At 41.6% G+C, this 13,506-nt stretch overlaps 1 protein-coding gene across 13 annotated transcripts in view; it reads right to left on the bottom strand.

Moving 5' to 3' along the window:
• Nucleotides 1–13,506, bottom strand: part of LOC138582484 (uncharacterized) — a 451,229-nt gene that overhangs the window by 190,031 nt on the left and 247,692 nt on the right. For 8 of the 13 annotated variants that reach the window (XM_069653811.1, XM_069653812.1, XM_069653813.1 and 5 more), the window contains 2 exons: nucleotides 9,370–9,432; nucleotides 1,203–1,274 (listed from right to left, as the gene is read on the bottom strand). The exons of 2 other annotated variants lie outside the window; for them this stretch is intronic. In XM_069653811.1, the coding sequence (XP_069509912.1) occupies nucleotides 1,203–1,274; nucleotides 9,370–9,432 (135 nt within the window). The remainder of the gene's footprint in view (nucleotides 1–1,202; nucleotides 1,275–9,369; nucleotides 9,433–13,506) is intronic. 3 more of the 13 variants (XM_069653815.1, XM_069653819.1, XM_069653820.1) reach the window with 1 other exon arrangement.

Raw genomic sequence — 13,506 nt, 5'->3', positions numbered from 1 at the left:
CGCGTTTTGGATTAATCATAATCCATCTTCAGGGCAGGACGTGCATTAGTTTCAACAATGTTCAATTAGGGTTCCTTGTTTTCTCGATAAGCAGTGAGAATTCGTTATCACCCGGTCAGAACACCAAATCGTCTCGCCGGGTACTGTGATTGTGTCGGGCTGTGACTCTCAATATGAGCAGCAGATATATCCAGATTTTGTATGGGAGAGGATAGAACCTCCTGTTGTCAGACATCGGGGGTTGTACATAACTGTTGGAATGTATATGCCTGACTGGTGTGGAACTTCCAAATGTATCCACATGGTGTCAGCATGTGCACAATTGTACTTTCTTTGGCGGCAAACCATGCCAGCGCCAAGAGGTCCCTGTGCATGGTAGCCGCGGCCAACAGGGCGCGCTGGCAGGGGATGAGCGCCCAAGGCGCTGCACCATAATGGCAGACGTCAAACGAGCTATGCCCAAACGTTCTGTTTCAAAAATGGTGCATGTCACACTTGAAATTTGGTGCAGTGGCTCCACCCAAAGGTCAGCCATGCACAGTTGAACTTTTATTTGCCATTTACTTTATTTTCAGTAAATGGCAAATAAAAGTTTCACACATCCCAATACTCACTAGCAAAGTTGAGTACCATGCAAATGGCACTCGCCATTCAAAAAATCTCTTCGCCAGAGCGAGTGGGCTAATAGATTTCGCGAGCCCTGGGAATGTTTATGCTCTAAAAAGTCACTTGCTACTTTGCATTAACAATGGAGTTAAGCAACAATCAATACAACAGCTGAAAAAAATGAATAAGCGGTAAGTATTGCAATGTGTACATGCAACTACACCAAAATAATAGTTTCCGAAAGAAGAACCCCAGTTAGAAATGGTCCTTAACCATATTGCATTACAAAACGTAAGTTTGTCTGGTGATAGCGTATTTGCAAATCTTGGCCACCACACATGCAATTTAGACGGCTAGGCTGCACAGATTTTACTTTAGCAAATATAATTTTCATGGAGAGCTGGGTTTACTTTTTTTCCAATGTTTTGTTGTAATTCAATATGGGCCTGAGTCATGGGAATATATTGTACATGTGCCATATTACAAATGTAAACAAAATCATAAAATATTTTATATATATATATATATATATATATATATATATATATATATATATATATATATATATATATATATATATATATGTAGTTACATACCCACTGTTTCTGTGACAATCAGATCAGAATTGTTCTCCACTACTTCAATGTTATATCCACCGCTTTGTTCACCTTTGTTACAAAAAAAACTAAAACTAAAATAAAACTAAACTAAATCACATAGGCAGACGATACAGTTTTCTAACAGAGAAAATTATTTCAAGTGCACAATAATACATCTTGAGTAAACCTGCACAACCAATACCAATCTTTCTTTTATACAATGTAAACCTCAGATATAAGAAGCACCCCGTTTTCTGGAATGGAGACATATTGAGACACATTAGGGATATTTTCCCACAACCTTCTGAAGAGGGACTTGAAGATATCTAGCCAAGTTGGACCAAAGCCCCCTCAATGGGTAATGTAGCAGAGAGGTCAGGCTTTACTCTTAGGATGGGATGTGCCAGCAGCTTGGCACAGTTAGGCCCAACAAATTACACAAAAGAAGTCACTACATAGTCCAAGTAAAAATATATATATATACACTCTTTATTAAAGTATTACACATAAAACATAAGTAGACCAATATATATACAAAAGAAAAATACACAAGAGTAGCACTGTGGATTATAACAACAGTAAAAGGCCTTGGCCAACAGCCTTCCCACTCCTAAAATTAAATCCGGATGCATGTATCGGGGTCCCCCTTCCTCGGTGTTGCCCTATGTTTTTGCCCTACATTTACTTGCATCCAAGACGGAAGCATTGCCGGCGAGCTATCCTCTCAGCCCTGACGACCATCGGAATAATAGTACCATCAGACCACGGCTGAGCTTCGTGAGCAATTGTTGTAAAATCAGGAGAATTGGATATATTGGTGCCAATTATATTACCATGGTCTACCGTGTGTGAGATGGGTGAGCTGGGACGCGGGTAACCCAAAGACTCTCATTGTAAAGTATTACATTAACTAAAGAATTATTGCCAATTGGTGGCAATAAAGAGTTCTCAGTCTGCGAAGGCGACGTAGCACGAGCTTCATTCATGTTTTCACTATTTGAATGAACCTCAGGAAGAGGCTGAAAAAAGACAATGATTTTCCTTGAGAGGATGTATTCAGAGGCGTAGCCGGGATTGTCTGGCTGGCAGGGCCTGAAGCTAATGTGGTTGGGCCCACAGCAGTGTAAATTGCCACACATCGCTCCTGAGTGGGCATTTACAGATTTTGGGTGGGCCTTGCCCGCTCAGGCCCTACCCTGTCTACGCCTCTCGATGTACTGCGGCCTGAATAGGTTTTTTCGATTTCAGAATGGCTGGTGGCCTATGAAATATCACTGGTCAAGCCAGCTTGATTCCCTTGTGTATGCAAGTGTCGGGCCAGGTTCCGTAACTGATATGCTTTTTGTTTAGCCGGCATGTTAGCATGGCAGTCAGTGTGTAGAATAGATGATGGCTTCAAGCGAAGGCCTGAGAAGCAAACAGACCAAATATTCTCCTTTACCCGCAAAACTGCAAAACTGCACTGTTCAGAGCAGTCTGCTCTGCAGGAGAATATATGCAGTTAGAGGAAGTAGGCAAATACACCACCCAAATACAGGAAACGGTCTGTTTTTTTTCACGGCCTGATCCACGACCAGAGTAAAATACTGCAAAACTTCACTCTTCTTAGAGCTCTGCGGACGCTCTCAACTACATCATTACAACATCCAATAACTGTAATTTAATAACCATGTTTACACCAGAGCCACAATCACAATGACAACAAAAGCTGAACCACATCACAAAATGTCCATATCAAAATGACATTGTCATCACTTGCCATCGCTTAAACAACATCTCCTGAAGATACATATTTTACAGGAACTAGTGGCAGTCAGATGATCCTTAGACTCCAATATTGTACAAAGGTTCATGAACACTGAGTATATTTCCATGATACCAACTTTGAATGAGGAAGTATTTGGCTACCAGGAGTTTACTCAGGTTGTCATGTTCCAAGTGTACATGCTTACCCAAAGGACCACAAGCACATGTCCCATATTTGGATTTTGTTTACCAAGGAACATTTCACTACAGATTGCTGGGTTTGTTTAAAAGATGAGCAATGCTGTCCTTCTGTTGTAGTAATCATAGAAGATCCATCAAAAGAGTCTTATCCTAGAGGGACAGGAATTTCTTGGTCATGAAGTCGAAGAGCAATGAAGATGAGGAGGAGCTGAAGGAGGAGGAGTTGAAGAAGGAGGAGGACAAGGAAAGAACCCCTGATGAACAGGAAGCAACCAGAGCAATGCTAACCACTGGGGAGAGTGGAATACAAGTGAAAGATGCTGGGGCTGACCAAAGCCTGCAAAGTAAGCCAAGACGTGTGGAGCCAGCCGAGAGAGCAGGGCGAGAGGTATGAAGCCAGTGACAGTCCAAAGGAAGGTGATAGGGAGAGCCCACAGACTTCTACAGCCTGCCACCCTGAAACACAGCAAATCATTTCAGGAAATACAACCACCTTCCATGTCTACCTAGCAATCACCTGTGTTTATCAGCCTGTTACTACTCCTGCATCCATCCATGCTGTAAGACGTAGGTCAAGAGTACCTACCCCTGCAATGGCAACAACCTCTACAAGGTCAAATGTCTGCAGATGTTATTGAATTCTGCACGAAAGCAATCCAAGAGCATAACCCCAAGATTCATATGAAGGTCAGCAAGGAGGCAGAACACATAGATCTGTTTATTTATAAGTTGCAAGTGTTCTTGGCACAAACACAATGGCAGCTGCCTGCTGCTGCCCAGCATTGTCTCAATTACCATGAAAAAAAACGAGTGAGGATGAACACATTCTAACACATATTCCAGGAGAAGGAGGGACACACGGGGTGTCTGAGAAGAGCACTCGAATACAGGAGCAGAGTGAGAAGATAGGGGGGTTCAGCTGTGGGAAAAAGAGCCAAACTACCCAGAATAAGCTGATGTAGAAGAGCAATGACTCCTTGATATCGTCTAAAGAGAAACTTCAGGCCTGATTCTTACATGTAGAACATGCAAGGAGAAGCATGAAAGCAAATCTGCAACTTTAGCTGGCTCATGACTGGGAAACAGAGGTGGACTGGCAGAAGCACTGTGGGGTTGTGTGATCAACTAGCATTTACGAGTTAGAAAGACCACATAACTCTTTTTCCCCCTTTTCCAAGTAAGGTGACCAGGCCCCAACAGGATGAAAGCCACCAGAAGTTATGAGGGTGTAGTTTTACTTTGATGGAGTAGTTGCGCACTGCAGCTGCACCAGCTACATCATTGACGGAAACAATGAAAGTATGAATGGCTCTATCCTGCTACTGCAGAACCCCTGGAGGATCTAATGAATAGGGCACAGACTGAAGGGTCTGCTGTATATCTGAAAAGGGGCTGGCCAGCGATGAAGAGAAAGAGGAAAGATCCCTTGCCAAACATGACGCAACCAAAGTAATGTTGAAGGCTTGCAAGAGAGGACTATGAGCGAGAGACCAAAAGTGCTAGAGTGAGCAAATTTGCAGAGGAAGCCATGACATGAGGAGCTAGACCAGTGAGCAGAGTGAGAGGCAAGAAGCAAATGATGGGCAAAACCTAAGTGAGGGGGAGGCTGCGGTCTTGTACTCAAAACTGAGCTGAGAGGACGTAGCAGAATCAAGGGGATTGCTTTTTTATTTTATTTTTATGTTTTAGTTTAAAATAAGCTTTGCACAATACCAAATAGTAGTATACTTAACATACAAAAAATAAAAAAAAGGAAAAGATTGTAAATCAAAATCAAATTTAAATTAACATACAGTTAGTAAAAACCCATGAATTGTATGCCAAAAGTTAAAATCAATACTATCTGATAACCATTTAAGAAACAAATCCAAACTGTCTCAGAAGACAGGAATTTGAGATCCCAAATGAAACAAACTTTGTACTTCTGCTTTGATTAACAAATAATGAAGGGTTTCCCAAGATCTTACTCCCTTATAGAGTTTACATTGTCAAATCCCTTCCACCGCAGACACAGAGCAGCTTGGATCATGCAGGGTATCCAGGTAATTGGCTAAAAGTTTCATACATTGGCGCCTAATCTCTCTATCTGGGAACCTTTGCACCTTAGCAAGTAGGTCTGCGTCTTTTACAACATGGAGTGGACAATGATGTTCTCTTTTGTGCAGACTTTATACTGAAGATGTGGATTATTCCTTGCATGGTCCCATTTTCATTTGTTCCATTACAGACACTTGGTGGCCATCATCACTTAACCTAAAAAGTGTATTCAAACATTGATGCAACTTGCTGTATAGTGTCCCAAAACAAGGTTACCCCCATCCCATTGTGCATCTCCTGTGTTATAGAAATGTTTTTCTGCCCCCAAGATCACGCTTGCTGTTGTTTTGCATAACGACAGTCCCATCTGATCTCAAATCCACTGAAGAGGGACCCATGCAGAGAGACTCCACGCCGGTCTCCATAGACACCACTCCTAGGTATTTATTCAGTTGCGACCAGTTCCAAGTAAGAGCTTCAAGAATGATCTGACATGTCTCTTGTAAAATCCCCTCGATGAGGCCATGACACTTAAGGGCTTGCTTTTATTTGTATCCTTAGACCGAGCTTTTGAGTTTGACGATGACAGCCATACTCCCTAATACAGAAAGCCCATGGGCCTCGAATCCTCATTTTCTGGCGCCTGACTTCCCGGTGCCACCGGGCTATTACAAGTCTGGCGGTCGGGAAGTCAGGCGCCGGTAATTTTGTTAATTCTTATTCCCATAGAGTCCTTACTGTGACCACTGCGCCCGGCAGAGTCAGACCTGTTGGGCAGCACAGCTACAGCAGGCAAACCCATAGTTTGCCGGTCTGGAAGCAAGGGTGCCGGTGAGCTTACCGGCATCCTTATTTCCGGACCAGCAAACTTGTCATGAAGCCCAATGAGATTGTATTTATTTTTGTTGAAAAACTAATTATTTTAGATTTTCCAATGTTGATTTCTAAAAGGTTTAATAGAGGAAATTCCTGAATGTCATTTCCCCTATAGTGGAGACCTATGTGGGTCATGTGCATTTTTTTTTTAAACAGTGTCATCTACAAAGGTCAACCAATAATGGGTTCTATGTGAAAGGACCTTTTTATGATGGTTTCACATGAAAAAAGACGATTTTATTTTACTGTTTTTCCTTTGGTCGAACATCGGCATTGAAGGCTGCCTTTATTTGTTCACCCTTTTTTTTACATTTACAGGGGTTCTCAGCCCCCAAACCCCGGTCCTCTTCCCCCCACTCACCTCCCAAACCCCACACTCTCCCATGGTAGCAACTCGTAATTGGGGGTTTTGCCCCCAGAACCTCCCTCTCTTAGCCACCACCCCAACCCTCCCCACCCAACAGTCCCCTCAACCAAAACACATAAAAACACACAACACAAAAGTAGCAAAGGATGTAAAAACTTTAGGAATTTACATTGACTCTGCCCTTACATTTACTAGACAAACCAATGCCTTAGCCTCATCCACAGCATTGACCTGCAAGCTCATCAGAGCCTGTCGACCCTACCTGACACCGACAAACTGCACCTCAGTAGCAAGAGCATTAGTCTTATCAAAACTTGACTACTGTAATGCACTATACTTGGGCACATCGCAGCAGAATATTAACAAAATGCAAATCATGCAAAATAATGCCGTCATAGCGGCCTGTAACATTCCTAGAAAGCATCACATCACATCCACCAGACAAGCTATAAAGTGGCTCAATATTAAGCAAACAATAGATCAGAAGTCACTCTCACTCACACATAAGTGTCTCTACGACCAAGCACCAACCTACCTAGTGGACACTTTTTCACGCCACAACCCTCTGCCACCTACCGAAACTGTCGTTTTAACCAATGGGCAAGCGGAGTCAGCTTCCCAGTCCTTGCTTCTAAGAATAGGAATAATCTCCCCATCCACATTAGAGAAGAACCTTCATATTTTGCTTCAAGATAAAAAGCAGGTTCCATCTACAAGACACCAACCCGCCTGATCAGCCAAATTAACTTACCTAACGTTCTTACTCATCCTATCAGCATTGTAAATATCTGCCTCTGTCTCGTAGACTTATTCCTCGTTTACACTGACAGCATATCCTCTCGCATGCAATGATTACTCACTGCACTGATTGCTCATTCATGTATATTTACTCATGTATGCTTATCATGTAAAACTCTGACTGTAAACATTGTTAACAATGCACCCCCTCAGGGGATACCTGTAATTTCATGTCCACGCAGCGTGATCTCTTGTATATATCTGCATAGTCCTCTATGCATGACACCTGTCATTTCTAATTGTTCCTGTATATCCTATACTTGTGTAACTTGTAAGATTAGCGCCCATCTGCCTCAGGGCTTGGTTGCGCTTTACAAGTAAATAAATACAAATACACACACCAACACACACTTACTCATTCTCCTCTGCCTCCCACTGAGCCTGTCAGCCCCTGTGAGCACTCGTTTGCGACAGTTCCATTTAGAAAGACCGCTCCGTGCAGTCACGGAACGGTCTTTCTAAATTGTTTTTTATGTCATTCTATTGAAAATGACTTCTTCACTCAGGACCAATGAATGTGCTGAGAACCCAGTTAAGGTGGAAAATTAGATGTCTTTCAAAGGGTCAAGTTCAGATCTGCCACATATAAATTAGAAGCAGATGGCCATCACACACACTAGCTTTAGGCCATAATTGGTTGTAATCCCCTTAGAAAACAGTCCTCCAATATGCAGCCTTACTCTCACGATTGTCTCAGAATGAATAATTATTTTCAACAGACCTTGTTCAGTCTACAGGCATCTAGTTTTGACCATAAGACTGCCTATCCTCCAAGTCAAAAGGAGCAGTAAAATCCAAGAAATCTGAAAATAATGGAACATTTCCCTTTGAAGTGACCTAGGATTCCACTAAATTAATTATAGGTATATTGACATTTGTCCCCATATGTTTCCGAAGACCTGTTGGATATTTCAAAATTATATGCCTCTGTCGAGATAATCATTTTCTTTAATAGGAGGGACACACACCATAGTAATAAAACAATAAGCCTTCAGACGTCAGGTCTCACAATTGCCCTTCTTAAAAATTTGGACCAACAAAGACTGGGTCCAGGGTTTGGGTGGTATTGAAGATGATGCTATTTCACCAAGCAGGGTTTCTGGGACCTCTGCCCAGGCTGTAGAATATGTGCAATAGTTTGGAACTAAACATTTGAAAGAACCAAATCATGGAAATTTTATATCAAAAATAAAATTTCAACATTGCAGCCAAAGAAACAGTGTTCAATACAGGAACCTTGAATTCATAGATATAGGTTTCGAATTAATTTGAATTTGAAATGGAGCAGCTTTGAAAAATAAAGCTTTCCCCCCTTATTCCTTTCTGCCGCCAACACCAGACCCATCCCCATCTAATTTCCAAAAACTAGTCTTCAAACTCCCCAAAAATGCATTAAAAGTAGAACATTTTAAAAAGAGAGCAACCCTCTCTGCCTTTTTGTTTGCCTGGAAATCATTGGACCTTGTACAGGACATGCGACTTGCAGAATGGTGGCGATCAGCTGTGAATCCTAGACAAGGAAGTTCCATGTCTATGAAACGTTCCGTGACTGCCATCCATGACCATGATTTGACACCATAGGCAAGGTGCTTTCATTCTGGCATTCCCAGCAATAGATAAACCGGTAGCCCAAAAACGAGGATTAATTACCACAACACAAAATGAATGCCTTCCAAAATACTTCTCATTGGCGAAGGCTGAAAATTAGAAAGTACCAAAGGGTCTAGTGTAGGCTTTTCCAGAAGAATTATTCTCAAGAAGGGTGTTTGAGTGCAACAGGAATGTGGGCGTTAGAAAAAGTCCAAAATCTAAGTTTCCTAAATCCACCAAAAATATTTAATTCTGATTTTAAAACTGGGGATATCCAGCCATTACCTCCCACTATAACTCCTTGTGACCCCATAATCCATCTTAAATTCTTTTTTACATTTTTTAGGCTCAGTAGTTCAAACTTTAAAAATGTTTTAATTGTAATTGTTGAATACCTGATTGTTTTTTCAAACTTTAATTTTACACGTCTCTTTCTAAGTTTAATGTTCAACTTTCAAATCAAATCTCATTTTAGGTTCCGTTCTTTCTTCTGTCCTATTATAAGTTCAAGCAAAACAAGAAAAGAACTTAAAGTACTGAACAACTTACCTGACGCTGATATGACAACCGATTCAATAGTGCAGCTTGCGACCTCAGCTTCTGAGCTGGCACCTGTTTTGTGTTTGAATAAGAACATTGCAACAAAGGGAAATTATAAAAGTGAAAGAAGCAGTAATCACGTAATTTTTCTCTACACAATGTTAATTATTCTTCGATAAAAGATGCTTACTAAGTGTCAATAGGAAAACCCTTGAGGTAATAAAGCCAATTACCATCAATCTTTCATCAAGGGTAAATATCTGTCAGTATATTTTGGCAGTAAAACGTAATTTAGAAGAATGGTCATGGATTTGCTGGGAGATTCTGCAGGGGCTGAAGGCTTCCTTGTCTGACCTGCATGGAAGCTGGGCCGCCATACTTGCTCACAGTTGGTGGTCTCAAAAGTCTTGTATCAATATTTGTTTTGTTGTCTCCAGCCTCCTCTACCTCGCCCCTTCATAGTGCCACTGTTCTCTCCTACATCATTAACTTGTATTGCCTTCCTCAATCCTAAAACCGTTTTGATACGTTATGATATGTTATGTTCCCATAGAGACCGTAATAGTTCCTTTCATTTTAAAAATGGTTGATCTTCTCCATGAATATCTACAGACACAAGTGAAAACACTATCTTTTAAAAAAAAAATGTATTTCACGTAGTTTATACAAACGTTTGAAATACAAACTTAACACCGTTCTCACAAAAACCCTACACTAAATTACATTTATCATATATTCTTAAAAACAATAGTAAAACAAAGAAAGAGTCTCTAAGTGGAAAATGGAGACCATCGTCTCTCGGATTTATATTCTAACCATCAGATCTCAAACACTGATCATACTTGGGGGCACCGTCTCCAATAGCAATTGCAATTCATCTAAACATTTTGTTATTGCTAGCATCAAGGATTTGCTCTCGCCTATGTGTAGTTGGCACCACCAATCTTCTTCACAGTAGGTCAAGTATTTGTCCATCTCCTTCCTTAAGTATTTCTCTCGTTGTTCGCTCAGTTTGCTACAGGAAAGGAATAGATGTTTTAAATTTTCGTCTCCATTTGAACAGAATCTGCAGATTGTGTTGCTTGGGGAGATCATCCTCCGATTTTTCAAGATTTCTTTAGTTGCAAATATGTTAAGGCGGAATTGTAGATACAGTTTTCTTAGACGTTTGAATGGATCTATGGTCAGATATTTTGAAAGCGTATTAACACTTCTAGCTTCGGTTGGTGAGTTTCTCATAGATTTATGTGCAGATCTTCGCTCGCCAATTTCTATCCAGTCAAGCTCCAGCAACTTCTTCTTGACTGCATCTGGATTATTCTATAATGTATGTTCGTCTGTATTTAATTGATTTAGGATGACCTTACTTTGGTGTCTCCATTCCACCAGAGCTGTTTTACCTGCTAGTTTTTTGTCAATTAGTATATTGAAAGGCGCCAGCTGCATCTTCATTAGTCTTTTGGAATAAAGCTAGTCTATTCCAAGTTATTCTGGCATTTAGTGTGGAGATCCCGATTTCATATAGGACACAGGCAGTTGGAGTGCTTTATGGTATCTGCAGTACTTTCTTCCAAAAATAGCCTTCACATCTTGACCAGATCTTAAAGTCACACCCAAACATGTTTTCGGCTCATAACACTATCCTTTTGGAATGTTTGCCCCAAAGATGTTCTACGTCGCATTTCAGAAATGTGTAATATCTCACCATGGTCCAAGTCATGTCCTAACTGAGTGCGGGAAACAGATGACAAAGAATCCGGTTTCAAAGTTACACATTTCTGTATTGAAACAACTGATTAAAAAAAAGAATCATCTTTGTATTTGATGAAGAAAATATTAAGAATGTTACATCCATGTTTTTGTACGTTTTTAAGAATATTCCTGAATTTTATAACAAATCCTTTGTATTGGCAACAGGGCCCTATAGACCACCTCTAGTCCAAGTGTATTGGCATTGCTGCATGTGGCTGTGTGAGAAATCCACTAGGTAAACCTGGGTATCCCTCAAAAAAGGCTGGAGGCTTATAGTTGTCGAACAATTTAGTTTAATCAGGTGGAAAAGTCCAAGAATTGAAGTAGGAATTTTAATTTAAAAAAGGTGTTTTTTCTCGTGTTTTACTGGAAAACTTTTTAAATGCGTGCACCTTGTTTGTGCTCGTTTTGTCGAAATGAATTCGACCAGTTTGCCATCTAATGAGGGCCCACCCATGCCACCCTAACCCGCTCCTCCGCCCCCTCAATCCCCTGCCCACACATACACGTAAAGGTATACAGAATGTGCCGATTTTGAACAAAAGTGAACCTATTAAGTGCACACCTTTAAAATGGTGTCCATGAAAAGTTGTATTATGGTTCTATGCATGAGCCAATTTCAAGTGAAACAAATAGATTAAGCAAGGTCCCCATTGGCCTAAGCACATCCTGACAAACACCGTCATGTACAACTAAAGGTGGGCGACAGAAGCCATGTTCCTGCTGGTGAGGCTTTCCATCTGGAAGGACATCATATCCCCAAATCATGAGTGACTGATCATGTCACACATGTGGCTGCACAGCTGTGTTCCTGGATCCTGCCTCCAATTCTGACTATAGCATTCAGTAGCATGTTCCACGGTGCACATCCTGGAAGAAACCAACACTAATTAAATATTTAACAGTTGGCGAGTCCTTTGGAAAAAGCAATGAGACCAACGCTCCATTACTAAGTAAGGTAAAGCTGAACAGCAAGAGAGCTGGACCAAACCTCAAATTGTACCACAGCCACCAACGGATTCCTGGATAGGCTGATTTTTAGTTTCAAAATATGGGAATGAAATTGCATCAGTATTCAGCCATCTTGAAAATTCGAAAGTGAGGCTTGAGCAAAAAAAAAACATTTGTGAAGCAATCTTCTGAGTAAAATCACAGCTGCGTATATGATACTTTTCAGCTGATGCCACCCACGTAGACCACCATAAAGCTTGCTGCACCACTCCACCAAACTCACGCAGCTATTACTGATCTCCAAACACCTTCTGGAGCCTGCAGACCTCACCGTGTGTCTGCAGATAGTGGTATCCCACGCTCAGAGAAACCCTACACCTATGGGACAGTCCCAATCTGCTATAGAGAGCTTTCACAACAGCTTACGGCAATCCAAAACCACAAACCGCAAAGCCACTTTCAGAGCAACAAGACTACAGCCCAACCAAAGCAGCCAACCAGCCCTGAGAGGTTTTGAAAACAGTGCACCTGACTGGCCTACCCCATCCAACAAATTCTGGAGCGGGATCGACATTGCAATACTTTCTTGCAGAGGAAGTCTAAAAGATCAAATAATCATTGCAAACTACTGCAATTTGCTAGAACGACCAGCTTTACCCACCCCCTTCTTATGCCTCTTCACCCTGCCAGGGGTAGGGGTGGGGGTCTTCATTCTCTACTTGTTGAAAGCACCCAGGTTAGCTGCCATTCCAGCAGCACGCACCGAGACCATGGCAGGACCCGTGACAGCCCTCTACTGCAGCGCACTCACATTTCAATCAAACCCCAGAAAAAAAGCCCAGCGGACATGAAACAATTCAATACAGGCAAAGACAAAAGAAAGGGCGTGAAATTAAGTGACAAGGCACCGAAAAAATGCATAGTTCAGAACAAACAACGCCCTAATTTGGAGATGTTGCTTAGTCCAGCTGAACCTATTTCATTACGTTGAACGTGCTTTCATTTAGTCTTTGCCTCTGGAAAGAAATGCTTTATTAGTTTGAAATAGGAGTTTATTGGCTGTTTTTACTGATAGTGTGATGGGTATCCACATAACAACATCGCGGCACAGGACTTGATATGAATGAGGGCAATCAATAATTATTTATTTTTATCATACCGTTCCTCGAATGTTCAGACAAAGATCTTGGCCGAGGCCCAATGTCGATGCAGAATAAAGACCCTTTTGAGTGTTCCAGGGGTCCCTCATTGGCAGAGAGCGGGATGCAGGAGGGTCTGTGCTGGCACACCAATCATGCGCAGAAGCTAACAGAGACAGAGTACACCCCCTGCTGCGGAGTTCCATCACCAGACTCCACGTGGATGTACTTAAGGCAAGTGACAGGAGTGAGGAGGGCGGGTTCATCACCGGGGATCTGGCTTCCGAGGACCGCTGCATGCGAA

The sequence above is a fragment of the Ambystoma mexicanum genome, chromosome 3q, assembly GCF_040938575.1.
Source record: "Ambystoma mexicanum isolate Mex_15411 chromosome 3q, UKY_AmexF1_1, whole genome shotgun sequence".
Classification (NCBI taxonomy): Eukaryota; Metazoa; Chordata; class Amphibia; order Caudata; family Ambystomatidae; genus Ambystoma; species Ambystoma mexicanum.
This window is presented reverse-complemented; position numbering and strand designations above follow the sequence as displayed.